At 44.7% G+C, this 20501-nt stretch overlaps 1 protein-coding gene across 5 annotated transcripts in view; it reads left to right on the top strand.

Annotated features, from left to right (window-relative positions):
* The window catches only part of SULF1 (sulfatase 1), a 172061-nt gene extending 152230 nt beyond the window's left edge, over nucleotides 1–19831 (top strand). For 3 of the 5 annotated variants that reach the window (XM_054708265.1, XM_054708264.1, XM_028158763.2), the window contains 6 exons: nucleotides 1816–1988; nucleotides 4576–4718; nucleotides 4813–4936; nucleotides 6751–6784; nucleotides 8043–8108; nucleotides 17589–17683. In XM_054708265.1, the coding sequence (XP_054564240.1) occupies nucleotides 1816–1988; nucleotides 4576–4718; nucleotides 4813–4936; nucleotides 6751–6784; nucleotides 8043–8108; nucleotides 17589–17619 (571 nt within the window). In that variant the 3' untranslated portion in view covers nucleotides 17620–17683. Of the gene's footprint in view, nucleotides 1–1815; nucleotides 1989–4575; nucleotides 4719–4812; nucleotides 4937–6750; nucleotides 6785–8042; nucleotides 8109–17588 lie in introns of all 5 variants that reach the window. The other 2 variants (XM_054708266.1, XM_028158760.2) reach the window with 2 other exon arrangements.
* Nucleotides 19832–20501: the final 670 nt, after the last annotated feature.

Consider the following 20501-nt stretch of genomic DNA (forward strand, 5'->3'; position numbering starts at 1 on the left):
GTTTGTGTCTGAAGCCAGGATCCTAGTCTCAGGCAGCTCTGTTTCTCAAGATGGCGTGGTCTCCGCGTCCGCACCAGCCGCCGAGAAGTGTCCGCTTTGTGCGCGGGGCTCCGCCGTCTAGGACTGCCCGGTTAGGCAGCCCCTTGGAAGACCTGCAGAATCTAACTGACCCTAGCTCATACACACACACACACACCACACACGTCTACACTCTCCTCTATGGGTTCCTCTCTCACACTCTCTCTCTCCCTACCTTCCTGCCGGTCGCCATCTTTTTTTTTCCCCAGGCCGTGGTATTTTGTGGAAGAGCCACACTCAAGGGGCCAAAGAGCCACATGTGGCTCACAAGCCGCAGTTTGCCGACCACTGTCTTAGGATATACTAGTATTCCTAGAAGTGGATCACTGGGTCAAATGGGAGTTCCATTTTTTATTTTTTGAGGAAACTCCATACTGTTTTCCACAGAGGCTACACCAGTCTGCATTCCCACAAGGGTTCCCTTTTCTCCATATCCTTGCCAGCACTTGTCATTTGTTGATTTGTTGATAATAGCCATTCTGACAGGTGTGAGATGGTACCTCATTGTTGTTTTCATTTGCATCTCCCGGGTGATTAATGACTTTGAGTATTTTTTCATATAACTCTTGGCCTTCTGTATGTCCACTTTGGAGAAGTGTCTATTAGGGTCCTTTGCCCATTTTTAAATTGGATTATCTTCCTTTTGTTGTATGAGTTCCCTATAAATTTTGGAGATTAACCCCTTATCAGATGTATCATTGGCAAATAAGTTCTCCCATGCAGTGGGTCCTCTTGTTTTGTTGATGGTTTCTTTTGCTGTGCAGAAGCTTTTTATTTTGATGTAGTTCCATTTGTTTATTTTCCCCTTAGTTTCCTTTGCCCTAGGAGATGTGTTGGTAAACATATTGCTACCAGAAATGTCTGAGATTTTGCTGCCTATGGTTTCTTCTAGGATTTTTATGGTTTCATGACTTACATTTAAGTCTTATATCCATTTTTAGTTTATTTTTGTGTATGGTGTAATTTGTTGGTCTAATTTCATTTTTTTTGCATGTATCTGTCCAATTTTCTGAACACCATTTATTGAAGAGACTGTCTTGACTCCATTGTATTCTCTTGCCTCCTTTGTCAAATATTAATTGAGCATAATGGCTTGGGTCAATTTCTGGGTTCTCTGTTCTGTTCCATTGATCTATATGCCTGTTCTTGTGCCAGTACCAGGCTGTTTGAGTACAGTGGCTTTATAGTATTACTTGATATCTAGTATTGTGATCCCTCTAGTATTGTGATCCCTCCAACTCTCAAGATTGCTGCAGCTATTTGGAGTCTTTTTTCCATCTAAATTTTTGGAGAGTTTGGTCTAGGTCTGTGAAATATGCTGTTGGTATTTTAATAGGGATTGTGTTGAATCTATATATTGTTTTGGGTAATATGGATATTTTAATGATGATAATTCTACCAATCTATGAACATGGTATATTCTACCACTTGTTTATATCTTCCTCTATCTCTTTTTTCAATGTCCTATAGTCTTCTGAGTACAAGTCTTTTATCACCTTGGTTAAGTTTATCGCTGAGTATCTTAATTTTTTTGTTGCACTGGTAAATGGGATTTTTTTTTTTTTTTTTTTAGTTTCTCTTTCTGAGAGTTCATTATTGATGTATAAAAATGCCACAGATTTCTGGGTGTTAATTTTATAATTCTGCTACATTGCTGAATTCATTTATTAAATCTAGTAGTCTTTTAATGGAATGTTAAAAAAAAAAAAAAAGACAGTATGCCTTCTCTGGGAATAGGGAGGCCGCTCAGGAAGTGGACAGCAAGCTGCAGCTTTTCAAGGAGAACCGGAGGAGGAGGAAGGAGAGGAAGGAGAAGAAGCGCCAGAGGAAGGGGGAGGAGTGCAGCCTTCCCGGCCTGACCTGCTTCACTCACGACAACAACCACTGGCAGACGGCCCCCTTCTGGAACCGTGAGTCCCTCTCTTTCTAACTGCCTCTTATGGCCCCTTACGGCCGCCACAGACACAGGGACTCAACGGCAGGCACGTAGACCAGGCTTCCAGCAGATGCAGCCGGACCCTGGAATCATCCGAGAGAGGAGCCTCATATTATTTCCCATACTGGCAACTGGAATCATTTTGCCAAAAATTGCTTTTTATATTTTATTTTTTTAGAAATTTGTTTTGATGTTTTGTTGGAAAATGCTGAGCTCTCTGTGGGTTTTTCTCCTGATGTTTCCCACATTACCCAGCCTCCCAGGAAGACTGCTCTATAGCGAATCAACTAAATAACGATGACAAATTTACCCCAAATATATGTTGTTTCTGCTCTAGTTCAAGTGCATACTCTATGTATAATACAGGAAGTAAAGCTCCTCAAAGGCAGGGTCCATATCCCCTTCAGTACCTGGCACTGTGCTTGCAGAATATTAGGGACATCGCAAAGTGGTTTTACCGGATCGCTGAGGATATGGAATACACTTGCGCACTTGTTTGTTTTAATCCTCACCCGAGGATATTTTTCCATTGATCTTGAGAGAGAGAGAGTGGGAGGGAGGTAGGAGGAAGAGGAGAGAGTGGGAGGGAGGTAGGAGGAAGAGGAGAGAGAGAGGGCAGGGGGAGGGAGAGAGAGAGAAAGAGAAAGATCAATGTGAAAGAGACACATCGACTGATTGCCTCCCGCACTTGCCCAGACTGGGGCGGGGATGGACTGCAACTGAGATATGTGCCCTTGACTGGGAATCGAACCCACGACCCTTCCATCCATGGGCCAACACTCCATCTACTGAGCCACACTTGTGTATTTCCAATTAATGCTTATATTGCTGTAGTGGCTTGGGTCACAGAGAAATAACACCCTAACTTCTGTGGCATGTTATCTGACTGAAGGCCTGTCATCCCGAGGAGCAGTTGAAACACCCCCTGGGCCAGTGTTTCTCAAACTGGGATTTGGAGATGGACAGGAGCCCCAGACTGTTCTCGGGGAGGAGGGGGGAGTGAAGGGGAGCTATTGTGCAGTTTTTTGTTTTTCTGCCTTGATGCTTATCTTAGTGTCCATGTTTGTATTGAAGTCTGCAGTCACATGAAGGCTGAGCAAACTCTTCAAGGCGTAGCATTTAACTCTTAATATGCTTTCCTGAAGCGGGGTGCGGGGGTCTCTGAGGGTCGTTCAGATGGCTGGGGTCTGCTCCCCGCCAGGCCCTGGGCTGAGCCCTGCGGACACAACAATGAACAAGACGTACCACATTCTCTGCCCTCAGGACACTTACATTCTAGCGGGGGGTGCGGGGGGGGGGGGGTGAGGTACCATAAAAAGAAAGTGAAGTAATTACAAAGTGTGGTGATGCTATAAGGAGAGGGTTAGCGAAGTTATTTAAAGAGACCGTTTCGAGAGGGTGGGGCTGATGGGCCTTTCTGAAGAGGTGACGTTTAAGCCGAAACCTAAAGGATTCAAAGAAGCAGTCGGTGTGAAGGGGGGTCCTGGGTGGGAGGGGGCAACACCCCAGGCAGAGGGAATAGCAGGAGCGAGGTCCTGAGGAAGGGACAGATTTGTTGTGTCAGGGCTGGCGAGCCCCTTCAAAGATGAAGTATTGAGAAATGTGAAGTTGCAGTTTGCTCGTAACTCCCACGGGAGGTGACTCAGACCTCTACCAGCTGCACCCACCTGAGCTGTGACCATCCCACCATTTCTTACCTCAACCTCTGCAAAACCCGTGTGTCCCCCAGACTCTTCTCTTGCTATTGCCAGTCTGTTCTGCTCAGAGGATTTAGAGTCATCGCTTAGGGATATCCGGTTTTTCTTAGGATAAAGAGCAAAACCCTTACCCTGTAACAGCCCTGTGTCCACATTCCTGCTTTACTCTGACCCATCTCCTCCCGTGCTCACCTACATCAGCCCCTCGGCTTTTCTCACTCCTCAAGCAGCTGAAGCTCCCTCCCACCTCAGGGCCTTTGCACACACTGGTCCCTAAAGGCTTCGACCCAGCACTTACCCAAAGCCCTGTGCCTGTCACAGACCTACTCACCCTCACAGTTCCCCTGTGACATCACTTCTCACGGAGACCTCCCCTGTGCCTCGGGTGACGTAAGCCCCTTTGCTATACTGTCAGCCCATTTGTTTTCTCCATAGAACTTAGCCCATTTGTGATTACACGGTTTGTGTGGGGGTTTTTTTCCTAAGATTTTCTGCTTTTGGCTTAACATTTGTGTCCCCGACTAGACTGTATGTTTCTCAAGATAAGAGACCAGGCCATGCCTGTGAGATGCTGGACCCCAGCACAAAGGGGATGCTCAATAAATATTAGCTGAATAAACAAGTAAACTAAGAAGCAAAGCACCAGGTCCAAGGTCAAATCAACTCACATCTCACAGAAGATCTGTACAGAAAGTTGGGGGGGGGGGGCGGGGCGGTAAGAGTTATTATTGCTATCTACCCACAGAGGACTTTTAAGAAAGAAAATGTGAATCTTAAAGCGTAATGACGAGGCAGCATTGGAATGGCTAGCCTGCCTCCGTTTTTTTTTCATTCTTTCATTCTGTTTTCCTTTTGCACCCACAGTGGGCTCCTTCTGTGCTTGCACGAGTTCCAACAACAACACCTACTGGTGTTTGCGCACAGTTAACGAGACGCATAATTTCCTTTTCTGCGAGTTCGCCACTGGCTTTTTGGAGTATTTTGATATGAATACAGACCCTTATCAGGTAAGTCCGTGTGTTTTCACCCCGTGGAGGTGATTGCAAATAGAATAAGCAGAACAGGAGCCTAACCGGGTCGCCCTGGCGTCTCCGCCCACAGCTCACAAACGCGGTGCACACGGTGGAGCGGGGCATTTTGAACCAGCTGCACGTCCAGCTCATGGAACTCAGAAGCTGCCAAGGCTACAAGCAGTGCAACCCGAGACCGAAGGGCCTTGACGTGGGTAAGGAAACACAGTTTGTTTTTCCTGTGTTACCTGGAAAATTCTTTGTGTTTTCAGGTTTCCTGCCTTTGAAATGTTTACATGCATAGAAACACACACGTGCAGGGAAATCCACCCAGACGGTTCCAAACACAATTCCTTCTCTAAATTTAGCTCTGGGTGCCTGAATGAAAAATGGAACGCACCAGGAGGTTTGGTGAGCGTTGTGCCCCAGTCCCTCCCACAGGACTTCCGTTAGGAAACCTCGGTTCCGGATAGAAGCATGCCCTGGAGGATGGGAGGAAAGCATGGGGGAGTGATTTGTTTTTGCTGTCAACAGTCATAAGATATATGCTAGGTAAACCAGGAGATCTTTCTTTTTTTTTTTTTTTCGAGAGAGAGAATTTGGATGGAAGCACACGGTGCCCTGTTTTTGCTTATCACAATTTGGAGCTCCCCCAGTTGGACCCACGCCCCTGACATTGTGCATTGATTTCTCTCGCTGGGATTTTCCATCTGAAATTAGAGCCGTTGGCGCCATTCATTGTCTTGGGATCTAAAAGGATAAGAGGGCCTGCGTGGGGTCGAGCAGACGTCCCCTCCCTGGTCTGCAGTGCTGAATTTATTTCTCCTTTGGCCCGTGGGGATGCACTGTCCGTCCCGCCGTGAAGGAGAAGACTTATTTTCTCAGGATTCTCCTAGAAATGTAAATACCAGCTGTCCGCAGAAGGAAGGAGGAGGACCGGAAGCTGGCCGAGGCCCTGGTGACGGCACAGCACACCAACCCCAAAAGGGTGGATGAAGAGCTGGACACGGGCTGCAGGGAGCCATTTGCAGGAACCTCTGTTGTGAGACCGGGTTTTCTGTGTCCTTCACAGCCTGTGTCTCCGTGGGTCCCCAGCAGCTCCCTGAGTCATTGACTGAGCGGTGGAGGGTAGGGGGGGATCCTAAAAGGGCCAACATCTCCACCTGTCCTTTCCACCATCGTTGGTCCTGAAGGCTTTCGAGGCGTGAGAGTCCCGTAAGAAATTATAAATCCCACAAGAGGGGCCGTGTCCGCTGTCCATCAGCGCCTCTCCGCCCGCACCTCAGGGAAAGGACTGGCAGCCCGAAGAGTCCAGGCCCGACTCGCAAACGAGGCCTTTTGGTCACTGACCCCACTCCACTCAAATCTTCCCAGATCCCCTGCTTATCTGTTAACCTTTTCTTCAAATCTTACCAAAAAAAAAAAAAAAAAAAAGCCCACAAAGGCCTGGAAACGAAAGCGATTCTTAGAGGCACTGGAAATATTACACCCGGACATTTCTCCCCCAAAGAGCACAGCCCGCTTATTGGTGATGACAGAGCAACTCCGCTTAGTGAAACCCGACCACGCGGACTCCTGGCCGAGTGACGCGCCAGGTGGGCGCAGTTACTGCCCTCAGACCTCACGTCGTCCTCTCCACTTTCTAGACGGTTCCTCGGGGAGGTGATTATTGGCCCTTTTTGCCAAGTGTTTTGTCTAAAAATAACCCCAATGTAACTTTTCCCGAGACTTGCACAGACTTCTGGAAGCACTTTCTTACTGTTTTTTACAAGCCCTCTCCTCCTCTCTCCACCCCACCCGTTCTTCATGTGAGAGCTCTTATGTGATTTACCTTAAACCTCTTTCTTTATAGCCTTTGATCCTCGTTTTGAACCCAGTAGAAAAGCTCTGTTGGACCTCGCCACTGTCTGTATTTAACACATTTTGTTTCTCTCTAGGACGTAGGTGTTGTGCATGGGAAGTCTATGTAGTGAACGGTTTTATGAGGCCTCACACTAACATAAATTACTCTTGTATTTTCCTCTATCAGGGAATAAAGATGGAGGAAGCTATGACCTACACAGGTATTCACCCTTTTTTATTCTCCCCCGGCAGCTTCTTTCCCAATAACTGCATGACCCAGCCATTTCAACTAATTTCCGTTTCTCACCTCATTGCACAGAGCATAGCTGGGGTGCATGCTTTTCCTAACAGCACTGGCCACCACCTTGTGCCATCGGTTCCAGATCTGTCCTTTCGTTTTGACATCAGCTCACTGTCGCCACTCGGCGTCTCGGAGCGTTCACGCTCTCCGGTGCCCGTGTGCTTGTGGAATGATGCTTGTCAGCGTGGAATGACGTGAAGCGGGGGCCTGGGGAGAGGGTGGGAGAAGGATGTTCCCTGTGGTGGATGTTCCCTGACACATGGATTCGCTGGAGAGGCTTCATGGAAACTGGTTAGAGACCTTTATGAACTAGAACGTCAAGAGCACAGAAAGCGTGATGGGGATTTGAGGAGCATTCTAACGCGGAACCGGAAGAGGTTCCTTGTTAGCAGTTCTTGCTGAGCGTTGCTGGTGAAAAGCAGCAGGGATGTGACTCACAAGGCTCTGCGGGGGTTGGTGGTTGAAGAGCAGGTGCTGGGGTTGGGGACAGGGAACCAGGAGTAAGACATGCAGGGAGGTGTGAACATAGCTCGCAGGCAATGCTGCCCGACACACCTACTTCCTAAAGAGGCCTCGGCCCAGTGATCCGGTCCCCCTCCGACCCCACCCATCCCTCTTACCTCCTCGTGCTCCAGACCAGGGACCCAGCTGCCTGGTGGCCCTGTCCCTTGGTCACCCGGCATCGTCAGCCCTTGCCCGTTTTCCACTCCAAGCACAGACCTCAGGCGGGTTTGTCAGAAATAGGCCGGGTGGGGCAAGACGGCCTATTTCTGACAAAGGTGGTCTGTCCTTACCACCTCTGTTTCGGGGCAAGTGAGGCGCCGATGTGTCAGCACCCCAGTTAATGACTCCTCCTGGGAGAAAAACTTCCATCAAAGGCCCGTGGACTTCACTGGCGCCGTCCATACTGCCCTCGCCTCAGAAACTGAAGAACGCTGGTGTTTCAGGGCTCCCTGTCCACCCACCCCCGCCCTCCGGTCCCTCCTCTTAGAGGGCTGCTCAAGGGGGACCAGAAGCGAGACAGGAGGAACAGTGGTGGGAAGATGTAAGCAAAGGAAACCAGGAAAGCTGGGCTTCTGAGGCTGCTCGGTAACCTTTCTGTATCTCTTCTTTTTCTCCCCTCTCTGTCGTCTCTCCTGTCCTCCGTCTGCCCCCACCCCGACCCGCATCACCCGTAGCCCACGTAGGACCGAGCAGAAGAACCCCCTCTTAAGCTGGTCTCACCCGGGATATGGGCTGACGAGGTAATGCCCCCTACGCCTGCACTGCTTCCGGGGACACGTAACGACACCTCCGGAGTGTGACCTGTTCAATGGCCCTGACGCTGGATCTTGTCTTTGTGGTTGTTTTGTTATGCACTCAGCCTTGACAGCTAAGGGATTTTCGGTGTGGCCTTTTGTGTGTCTCACGGGAGAGGTAAAGGATATGACAGGTTATTAGGACACAGTCTGGTCAGAGCTGAGTCAGCGTTCTTCTCCATCGCGTCTTCCCTGGACACCTTGGAGATGACGAGTGCTTACCTGCTCTCCAGCTGGCGGGAAATGCGAGCACCTGGGGCTCTCCCTCCCCTCATCCCGGCCGCCACCTCTAAACGGGGCCAACTCCATCATTTCTGAGGTCGACGGGCACAGCTTTGAAAGCCTTAGTCCATGGAGCCCCCCTCTGGCCTTGTGGCCACTGAAAGTGTGTGCAGGGTGAATACCTGTTGCTTGTTTTTTTCTCCTCAATTCCTTACCAAGGGCCAGATCTAAGGATACTGTCTAACTCACAATGACTGGCGTTTTCATCAGCCACCATTCCGTAACTGGTGAGGCAAGCTACCTTTTCGTGGCTACCATGTTGCAGGCAGGAAATCATGGAACAGGGTTACTGAGAGCATTCGCCTGTCACGCCTGGGCACTCACTGGACACCCAAATGCCGAGTTGGATGTGGCTTCCCCCGCTCGCTGTATCCTGTGGGGATTGAAAGGGCGCAAATGCAGAAGCAGCCACCGTGTGTGTGGAGCTGCCGGGAAACTGCCGTCTCCAGATGGGTTTACCAGCACGCCGCCCTCCAGCCACGGCACTGCTTAGGGGTTCAGAAACCTTGGTTCTTTTTTTTTTTTTTTTTTTTACTCTTTATTGTTGTATTACATATGTCCCCTCCCCCCCGCCCCATTGACCCCTTTTAGCCCAGCCCACCCCCACCCCAAGCCTTCACCACCCTATTGTCTGTGTCTATGCGTTATGCACATGTGCATACAAGGTCTTTGGTTGATCTCTTCCACACCACCCACTCACCCCCACCTTCCCTCTGAGATTCCAGTCTGCTCCATGCTTCTATGTCTCTGGATCTATTTTGTTCATCAGTTTATTTTGTTCATTTGATTCCACCTATGAGTGAGATCATGTGATCCTGGTCTTTCTCTGACTGGCTTATATCGCTTAGCACAATACTCTCCAGGTCCCTCCATGCTGTCTCAAAAGGTAAGAGATCCTTCTTTATCGCTGCTGCATAATATTCCATGGTGTAAATGTACCACAGCTTTTTTATCCACTCACCTACTGATGGGCACTTGGGCTGTTTCCAGATCTTAGCTATTGTAAATTGTGCTGCTATGAATGTAGGGGTGCAAACATTCTTTCTGACTGGTGTTTCTGATTTCTTAGGATATGTTCCTAGAGGTGGGATCACTGGGTCAAATGGCAGTTCCATATTTAATTTTTTGAGGAAACTCCAAACTGCTTTCTATAATGGCGGCACCAGTCTGCATTCCCACCAGCAGTGTACGAGGGTTCCCATTTCTCCACATCCTTGCCAGCACTTGTCGTTTGTTGATTCATTGATGGTAGCCATTCTGACAAATGTGAGGTGATAACCTCATTGTCATTTGAATTTGCATCTCTCTGATGACCAGTGACTTTGAGCATGTTTTCATATGTCTCTTGGTGAGAAGTACCCTTTGGGGAATCATTTGCCCATTTTTTTAATGGGTTGTTTGTCTTCCTTTTGTTTAGTTGTATGAGTTCCTTATATGTTTTGGATGTAACCCTTTATCAGATGTATCATTGCCAAATATGTTCTCCCTGACAGTTGGCTTCCTTTTCATTTTTTTAAATGGTTTCTTTTGCTATGCAGAGGTTTTTATTTTTATGTAGTCCCATTTGTTTATTTTCTCCTTAGTACTTTTTGCTCTAGATTATCTGCAAACATATTGCTATGAGAGATAGATTTTCCTGCCTACGGTTTCTTCTAGGATTTTTATGGTTTCACGACTTACATTTAAGTCTTTTATCCATTTAATTTATTCTTGTGTGTGGTGTAAGCTGGTGGTCTAGTTTCATTTTTTTGCATGTATCTGTCCAATTTTCCCAGCACAATTTATTGAAGAGACTGTCTTGACTCCATTGTATGCTCTTGCCTCCTTTGTCAACTATTAATTGAGCGTAATGGCTTGGGTCAATTTCTGGGTTCTCTGTTCTGTTCCATTGATCTATATGCCTGTTCTTGTGCCAGTACCAGGTTGTTAGTATAACTTGGTATCTGTTATTGTGATCCCTCCAACTTTGTTGTTCTTTCTCAAGATTGCTGTGGCTATTCAGGGTCTTTTTTGGTTCCATATAATTTTTGGAGTATTTGTTCTAGATCTGTGAAATATACTGCTGGTAATTTAATAGGGATTGCATTGAATCTATAGATTGCTTTGGGTAGTATGGAAATCTTAATTGTTAATTCTACCAATCCATTAATACAGTTTATTCTTCCACTTGTTTATATCTTCCTCTTTTTCATCATCCTGTAGTTTTCTGAGTACAAATCTTTTACCTCCTTCATTAAGTTTATTCCTTAAGTATCTTAATTTTTTGTTGTTGTTGTACTAGTAAATGAGATTGTTTGTCTAGTTTCTCTTTCTAAGAATTCATTATTGGTGTATAAAAATGCCATGGATTTCTGGGTGTTAATTTTATATCCTGCTACATTGCCAATTTCATTTATTAAATTTAATAGTTTTTTTGTGGTTGTTTTTTTTTTTTTTTTGTGGAGTCTTTAGGGTTTTCTTTTTTTTTTTTTTTTAAATATATTTTATTGATTTTTTACAGAGAGGAAGGGAGAGGGATAGAGAGTTAGAAACATCGATGAGAGAGAAACATCGATCAGCTGCCTCCTGCACACCCCCTACTGGGGTTGTGCCCGCAACCAAGGTACATGCCCTTGACCGGAATCGAACCTGGGACCTTTCAGTCCGCAGGCCGAAGCTCTATCTACTGAGCCAAACCGGTTTCGGCATAGGGTTTTCTATATACAATATCATGTATCTGCAAATAATGAGAGTTTTGCTTCCTCCTTTCCAATTTGGATGCCTTTTATGTTTTCTTCTTGTCTGATGTGGCTAGGACTTCAGTTCCATGTTGAATAAGATTGGTGAAAGCGGACCTCCCTGTCTTGTCCCTGTTCTTAGGGAAATGATTTTAGTTTTTGCCCATTGAGTATGATGTTGGCTATAGGTTTGTCATGTATGGCCTTTATCCTGTTGAGGTCTAATTTTTCTATGCCCACTTTGCTGAGTTTTTATCAAAAAAGGGTGTTGGATTTTGTCTAATACTTTTTTTGTGTCTATTGATATGATCATGTGATTTTTTTTGAAATTCAAAAATTTATTTCAATATACTTTTTAAAAAAACTGAAATAAATGTAACAGCAGTAGAAAGGAAAAAGTAACTGCATTTCAAAGAAAAAAAAACCAACATTTGTAATATTCCTTGAAAAAGCATTATGTGGTGATAGACTTGGTCATTATTGTCCCAGTTCACCTCCCTAATCCCATCCCAGGAAATGGGAAGAGACTCAGGACTGACTGAGACAAGACTCTCCCCTCTGGCTGAATAAGGGTTGCAAATGAAAGCTATCTGCTGACCCAAATAATCATTTTATAATTTCTAAAATGAACAAGCCTTATAAACTGGACTTGTACAATTCTCCTTTTCATCTGTTTAACGCTGATGGTAGGTGGGTTTGGGGATTTCAAGGTCTCCTCGGCCCTCGGGCTTCCCATGTGAAGGACTGTGGGCTGAGATACAGAGGTTTAAAGGAGAAAGACCAGAAATCTCAGACGCCAGGGTTACCTTCCCTCAGCACTAGGATCATGTGATTTTGTCTTTCAATTTGTTGATGTGATGTATCACATTTATTGACTTGTGAATATTGTACCAGCCTTGAACCCCTCAAATCCCACTTGGTCATAGTGTATGATCGTTTTAATATATTGCTGGGTCCGATTTGCTAATATTTCGTTGAGGATTTTAGCATCTATGTTCATCAGGGATATTGGCCTGTAGTTCTCTTTCTTTGTAGTGTCTTTATCTGGTTTTGGAATTAGGATAATGTTGGCCTCATAAAAAGAGGTTGGAAGTATTCCTTCCTCTTGGATTTTTGGAATAGTTTGAGAAGGATAGATATTTGTTCCATAAGCCTTGGTTCTTTAAGAAAACTAATTAGGATGCATTGTTAAGCATGAAATATCATTACAAAAGCCTTTGAGGAAAAATGACAAGCAAACCTGAAGAATTTAAAATTTGAAAATTCAAGTGTACTTTAGAAAATGTCTCTTGTACAAGATGGACTAAATAAGAGTTTTCAAACTACCTTCCGTTGTGTGGATTTTCAAAAACGAATCCTTGGACTTCTTTAAAAGGTCTTCGAAAAGCAAGTCTGTTTCCTATTCATCTTCATTATTTATGTGTGTTTTTGCCGCGGTCTATGTGTGTGAGGCAGGGGTAGCTGAAAGGCTTTTACTCACTCTGGTCATTTTGTTGTTAGGACAAGCTCAGAGTAAGGACACAGCTCAGCAAGTGGTCCCCAAAACTCAGGAAATGATTTTTGACTTGAGTTGAAAACAATAATTTCTGTGTTGCAAAATAGTATAAGATGGACAGGGGCCAGGTGTTTATTTTTCCCACCGCCTGTGAGAGCTGCTGCTGCTGCCCTCTGGTGTCCAACACGAGCTCCTGGCACCGCGGCGTGGCTCCGGCGGGCACACACAGGGTGTGGTTGTGGGGCAGACGGTCAGGTCTGGCAGCCTGACGCCGCAGGGCTGCTCCCTGGTCCTCTGTGCAGGCCAGCAGGCCACATCATGCTTCCCCCTCGACAACCATGCTCCTGTCCACTTGCTTTTGCTTCTTTGATTCATCTTCCCCTATAGCAACAGCCCAGGCCTGGCAGATGGATATGGTGCCATAGCTGTGCGTTAGAGGCTGTATCACACTGTGGTTAGAGCACATTCGCTGGAGCCAGACTGGGCTCAAATCCCAGCCTTGCTAGTAAGAAGCTGAGACCAGAGTCGGGCATGTACCAAACCCTATCAACGATGGGCATTAGTAAGGTGTACTATGGGCTGTACAACACTTAAATGAAGAAGAGGGTATGAAAGGGAATAGTGCCCTCTCATTTCAGAGCATGCTACCATATGTTATAAGAGACACAAAAAGAGAAAGTATGCATCATTACTACCACCATCTCCATCATCACCCATTGGCAACCAGATTCCCGCACACAAACCCGTTGTCTGCACCCCGGAAAGCCTCGGGTCACTGCCCCGCCCCATGTTGCCCTGGTGAAGCTTTCCTGGCGCGCCCTCGCGCTCACACCTCAGGACTCCATTTATCTTAAGCTGCCTTCCTGGCACTGCTGGGCTTTTCTGTTTAAGGTGCTTGACCAAGAGATGGGTCAAGGTCTGCGGTTATAGGGGCTGGAAGTGAGGTCAGCCTCCCAAGGCGATGAGGGTACTCAGGGTCCGAGCTTAGGATGTGGGTCAGGGTCGGGCGGCCGTGTGCACTTCACACCCTGCACAGAGGGACAAGTCAGCACGGAAATGCAGCAGGAGCTCTGCTAGACAAGCCATGCCAGCTGGTGGGTAAGTCTTCCTTCACACCACATGGCCACCCCGCTCAGGATCAGGGTCCAGCTGAGCTCCCCATCCAAGCTCTAAGATAATGCTCATAACGTCTTCGTTCAAGAACAAAGGGTATCTTTCTACTTGGTCCTGTACTTCTGGGTCTTTGGGAGGTTTCTGAAGTGTTTTCTTACCTGTGTTGCATGGTTCTTGTTAAGTTGATTCATAAGCACTTTACCTTCTTTATTGCTATTGTAAATAGGGCTTTCCTTCATCATTAAAACCTCTATCTATTTGTATTATTTATTTTCAGTCCACTTGACCTGTCTTGGATTGAGTGTCTATTATTATGTTTCTATGTATTTTTCATTGTGTCTTCTATACATGGCTTCTTCTTTATAAAGCTGGTTGCCCTTTTTCCTCCCTTAGGAACTTAATAGAGTTAGTATTTTGGTCCTGTTGGTTGTCTTTGAACTTATACTTATTCATTGTCCCTATTTCATATTTAATCTTTTATTATCTCTTTGGTCAGTTTTTTTCTATATAAACCTTGTGTTATTATTTATTAATTTCAGACAGAGAGGGAGAGGGATAGAGAGAAACATTGATGAGAGACATCTATTAGCTGCCCCCTGCATGCCCCCTACTGGGGATCAAGCCGGCAACCTGGGCATGTGCCCTGACTGGGAATTGAACCAGGGACCTCGTGGTTCATTGGTCGACGCTCAACCACTGAGCCACACCAGCCAGACTTAATATAAACCTTTTATTTTATAATCCCAAAACTTGAAATGAAGCAAGCAGCTAGACCCTAGATTTGCTGACTAGCATCCAAGTTTTCTATCTTTGGTCAGTTTTTAACAGTGTTCTTTGACTCCCAACTGTTACTTGAACTATACTCTGAATTAACTCAGTCTCTTTCCGCTTTTCTATTTTTCTTCTCATTTCTAGTTGCACTTTGTCATATAAAATATTTTTTACCTCACTCCTACCTTTGCTTTACCCCCAGACCTGATAAATACCAGATGGGGCAAAAGTAGCTTTACAGTTGAGTACTCAAAGCAGAGTTTTGGTTTTATTTTAAATCTTTATTGTTGAAAGTATTTCTTATGTCCCCTTTTTCTTTTTCTGGAAGTTGCATCTATCATGTCTGCCCCTTCCCTCGTTTTATTTTTTTTAATTTTTTATTGATTTTTTACAGAGAGGAAGGGAGAGGGATAGTTAGAAACATCGATCAGCTGCCTCCTGCACACCTCCTACTGGGGATGTGCCCGCAACCAAGGTACATGCCCTTGACAGGAATCGAACCTGTGACCCTTCAGTCCGCAGGCTCTATCCACTGAGCCAAACCTGTTAGGTCCACATGTCCCCTTTTCCCCCCATTAGCCCGCCCCTGCCCCCCACCAACTTATTGTCTGTGTCCGTGGGTTATGCATATATGCATACAAGTTAATTGGTTGATCTCTTCCCATCTTGCCCTGCCTTCCTTCTGAGGTTTGACAGTCGGTTTGGTGCTTCTGTCTCTAGATCTATTTTTGTTCATCTGTTTATGTTGTTCGTTAGATTCCACATATGAGTAAGATCATGTGATATTTGTCTTTCTCTGACTGCTTATTTTGCTTAGCATAATGCTCTCCAGGTCCATCCATGCTGTTGCAAATGGTAAGATTTCTTTCTTACAGCTGTGTAGTGTTCACTTGTATAGATGTACCACAGTTTTTTAATCCACTCACCTTCTGATGGGCACTTAGACTGTTTTCAAATTGTAAATTGTGCTGCTATGAACATAGGGGTGCATATATCCTTTCTAATTGGTGTTTCTGATTTCTTAGGATATATTCCTAGAAGTGAGATCACTGGGTCAAATGGGAGTTCCATTTTTTTATTTTGGGGGGAAATTCCATACTGTTTTCCACAGAGGCTGTACCTGTCTGCAGTTTATTCTTATATTATTATTTATTGTATTTTTTTTTAATACATTTTATTGATTTTTTACAGAGAGGAAGGAAGAGGGATAGAGAGTTAGGAACATCGATCAGCTGCCCCCTGCACACTCCCTACTGGTTATGTGCCTGCAACCAAAGTACATACCCTTGACTGGAATCAAACCTGGGACCCTTGAGTCCGCAGGCCGATGCTCTAGCCACTGAGCCAAACCGGTTAGGGCTATTGTATTATTTTCCATACAAACAACTCTATACCTACTTTTGTCTGCCCCTTATATTAAATGCTCACCACCAGTCCTTTTGCTGAGGTTTCCCCAATGATTTTTTTGGTTGAATGAAACTCATCCGCTAGAAGACTATTCGAGAAGAGCTGACATACACAGTATCCCGTGCATGCTTACATTTTTTTAAAACTATTTTTCTAGAGCCTGATTCTTGCCGGAGAGCTTGTCTGGACACAGCAGCCTTGGCTCATACTGATTTCTGATGGAAGGTGGCTTTCACCTCCTCAGATGCTTGATTGCATTTACTTGGCAGTGTTGTGTTATAGCTTTTTTTCACTTGATGGGCATTTTCATATAAGGATGGATTCCTTATTTTCTGTTATAATTTTGTGTAAATGTAGGCTGCTTTTACTAATTTCATGGGTTTGAAGTATTTACAATTCAAGAGGATCTTTTTCTGGCTGTGTAGCCACGTATACTTTTTCATGTTTTTTTTTTTTTATTATTTGGGGGTGGGAGTGGGAAAGATCGAATGTCCTCCAATTTTTTTGTTTTTCTACTTTTCTTCCAAGACCTGAAATTTCCCTTCTTTTGTAGTTTCCTTTTCCTTTATGATCTGGCTTCCAAAGGGTGTATCTCCCTTCCTCTGTATCCTTTTCTCCCAAAAGCAATGCCTCTCACACAGCCACCTTGATGCATGCACACTTAAGTCCCTGCCTTGGGGTCACCTCTGTGATGTACCAGGACGCTACCATATTTTATACTTCAGGTTGGCATTCTTCCCAGCGATGGTTTCAAATCAATTATTGGCTCCATCCCCACCTCCTTCTGCTCTCGTCCATACTGTTTTCTAGGGCTTGTGCCCAAAATGTGTCGTCCAGCTCTGCTGAGATTTGGTATTAACATTGTTTTACTTACAGGTGATGTGAAGGTTATATAATTTTCTGTCTTCTCGTTAAACTGAGATTTGGGGTTTTGTTTAGTTTTGCTTCTTTTTCCTGCCGATCTGTATTGCTAGTTACTGCATTCATCGAGGCCACCTCTTTAGAACTGGAGAAAAGATGGCATTGTCTGCAGGACTGTGGTCATCTTAGTGATGCAGAAAGATCTGAGAGAGAAAGTGGGTGCATTCTCTGCATACTGTGAAAACCACTGAGAGATTAATTTGTGATAGGATTTTCAGGGCAAAAAATACACACGAAGAGATAGATTTAAGTATTTGATTTGGAGAGTTTAGTTGCATTCAATTTTGTTTTAAAACAAAGTACCAGGGGATATTAAATAAAAATATCTTCCTAAGCTCTGCCTAATACTTTAAAATACTTTCAAATCCATCATTTACCCAGCAACCCCTGAAGAAGTAAAGGTTTTATCACACAAGCATTCCCATGTTTGACAGATGAGGGATCCAGAACTCAGAGACTTACATGATTTCGTGGTTACAGAGTTGGCTTGAGGAGAGCCAGGGGTAAAACAACGTTGCGTGGTCGTAGCAGTTATCACTTGTTTGATCTTCTTCCCAATTTTGTAACCTAAGGCCACTCCTTGATAATAAATTACTAGGGTGAAATGCTTTTTAGTGTTATACTTCAAATCGATTTGCTCTGTAAAAACAATGTCAGTTGCTTGTCTAAAAGTAGGAAATCTTTTCTCCACTAATGATCTATCTTCATCTCTCTTCACAGAGGCCAGTTATGGGATGGATGGGAAGGTTAGCCTTCCCAGTCCCACTGCAGACATCGGCGGGCAAGGCCTGGAGGATTTATTCAGCATAAAGGAAAGCATCTATGAGTACAGACAGAACTACAGACTTAGTCTGGTTGACTGGACTAATTACTTGGAGGATGTAGATAGAGTATTTGCACTGCTGAACAGTCACCACGAGCAAAATAAAACAAGTAAGACTACAACTGCTCGAAGTGACGGGTTCCTGGCTGTGTCTGCTGAGCCCTCTGTGCCGGTAGAGATGGCCTCTGCTGAGTCAGATGAAGACCCAAGCCCTATGGATGAGGAAGCCTCTCATTTGACGTTGCCAGCCGACCTTCAGACCCTGCATTTGAACCGACCAACATTCAGTCCAGAGAGTAAACTTGAATGGAATAACGACATTCCAGAAGTTAGTCGTTTGAATTCTGAACACTGGAAAAATCATAAAACTGACCAATGGATGGAGCATGAAGAGATGAGTCATCTTGAACTTGACCTCAGTGGTGGTGACATGCCAGAGCTGGTGCTCAAGCTTGACCCCAGGCTGCAGCCCATCAGCAGGCACCAGAAAGGCCTTCCCCAGGATGGTGGTCCAGGAGAAGATGTTTCCGAAGATCAGCTGTATCTTCCTGTGCATTCTGACCCAGATTCCACTCCTCAGACGATCCAAGTGTCCACCTTGGAGCAGCCTGGTAACGCCAGCGGCATGGAGAGCATGTCTAACGAGGTGGAGAAAAGTCACAGAAGGGAGACTGATTAGACAATTGTTACCTTACCCTAAACACAGTATTAACTTTTTATCAGTAAACTAATAAAGGCAATCAAAACAACCAACATTCCAAGCTACCCTAGGTACCTACCTGCAGTAGACGCCAGTGCGCATGCGAGCGGACGCACAAGGAACCGGTGCTGTAATTCACTATGTGTCAAGGTGAGAAAGGTAATTTGGAGTTTTGTTGGTTTAGTGGATACTAAAACAGTATTAACTTTGGAAAGTTGTAGAGATATACAAATGCTATCCGACCAAGATGGCTAGAATTGTGCCTTCCTGCATTTCTGAAACTGGATGTCCTCGGTGAAACTTTCAACACACTTTCCACTGCCTGCATCATGTGGTTTGGATTCATTTTTAACCACTGGAATTTTTCAATGCCATCACTTTTAGGTCAATGATTTTGCACTTTGAGATCTAAATGCCATGTCTGTTTGGCTAGTCTTTTAACAGGCTTGTCACAGTCTCACTGCTTGCTCTCAGTGTGACAAATTAAAATAGACCCCCCCCCCCCCCGCCAAGGATGACACACAGTGTGGATCCCATATTGTTTAACATACGCTTTTGCCAGAAAATATTGCATGTGGTTTCCCTTGACTTGCTAAAATTGATTAGCAGAAAGGCATGGCTAATGATGTTAGCAGCAAAAATAAATAAGCAAAACAAAGCTCACTTGCTCTCTCCTGGCCTAGCCTCAAAGTGTTCATCATATACTTAAGATAGTTAAATTTTTATTTTCTTAACAGGATAAAAGGACTGAAGATTCTCTCTCTACCCCTCTTTGTTTTGTTTTCTTGGCCTGGCTAATAAGCTTAAGTGTTGAGAAAATATATTTCGTTTTGAATTTATATAAGGAATTTTTCCAATAAAACACACTCATGAATGTTTCATAATTTAAACACATGTATTGTATGATTAAGACCTTCACCAAGTTCTGATTTTTTAAAGGCATAGTTCAAAACGTGTTCTTGAAAACATTCTTGTTATGTATTAGGTTTTTAAATACCAGCAAAAGGATTACCTCATTGAAAAGTTATCAGTATCCTAATCAACTTCCCAGTAATAGCTTAACGGTGATTTTCCTTTTAGATAAAGAAAACATAATTTACCTATGTGTTTGACTTAAGTGTTTAAGGTAAACTCTCTTAAAGATAATTTTCAATGGTATAGCTGAATCTTCGATAACTTTAAGTCCTTATTGTAGACTCTGTACATATGTTAAAATTCACTAGCTCTTTATCAGATGTGTGTGCCACTGGCTGAATGACAGAGGAAACATATTTATGGTCATGAATGATATGCTTTGTAAAAAGGCTTCAAGTTATTAAGAAGCATACCGTGTGTTTTTTTAAATCTTGTGTAATATTCTGTAATACTTTTATAGAACAATTCTGGCTTCAGGAAAGTCTAGAAGCATTATTTCTTGAAATAAAAGGTGTTTAAACTTTACCTGTTTCAGAGAAATGAACTTGACCAAGTTCTTGAGGTACACCCCTTCCCCTTCCTTATAGTAAAACTGAGTCCTGATCTCAATTTACATGATTGAATAGTAGCCGTAGCAGTAAAATTGACCGAAAGTCCGTGTGTTACAGAACATTCTCAGATCGGGGATCACAGCATAGATTTGTCTCATTGCTGTCAGGAGGACACCCCCCACCAAAGGCAGTTTGGGTTCTTTGGGGACCATGGACTTTGGTGGAGACCTAACGACCCTCCAAAACCTCGAGTTTTCTGATGGACAGAGTCCATGCACTTCCTTCTGCTCCAGATTTCCTGAGGACCTTTCCCCCTCAGGAAGAGCCGCTAACAATTCATGTCCAGAAATCAGAAATCTCTGGTAGTAAAAGGGGGTAAAGCAAAGGACTTGGGGAGCTGCCAGTGCAGTCCTCGGATAACTGAGGAAGCCATCTGCATTGTTAGGGCTGCCATGAGAGAACACCACAGACTGGATGCCTTAAACAACAAACGTATTTTCTCACCGTTCTGGAGGCTGGAAGCAAGACCTGTCGGCAGGGCTGGTTTCTCCCGAGGCCTCTCTCCTTGGCTTGCAGATGGGCCACCTTCTCACTGTGTCCTCGCATGGCCTTTTCTCTGTTCACGCACATCCTCTCTTGCACCA

Source organism: Eptesicus fuscus, chromosome 19 (genome assembly GCF_027574615.1).
Source record: "Eptesicus fuscus isolate TK198812 chromosome 19, DD_ASM_mEF_20220401, whole genome shotgun sequence".
Classification (NCBI taxonomy): domain Eukaryota; kingdom Metazoa; phylum Chordata; class Mammalia; order Chiroptera; family Vespertilionidae; genus Eptesicus; species Eptesicus fuscus.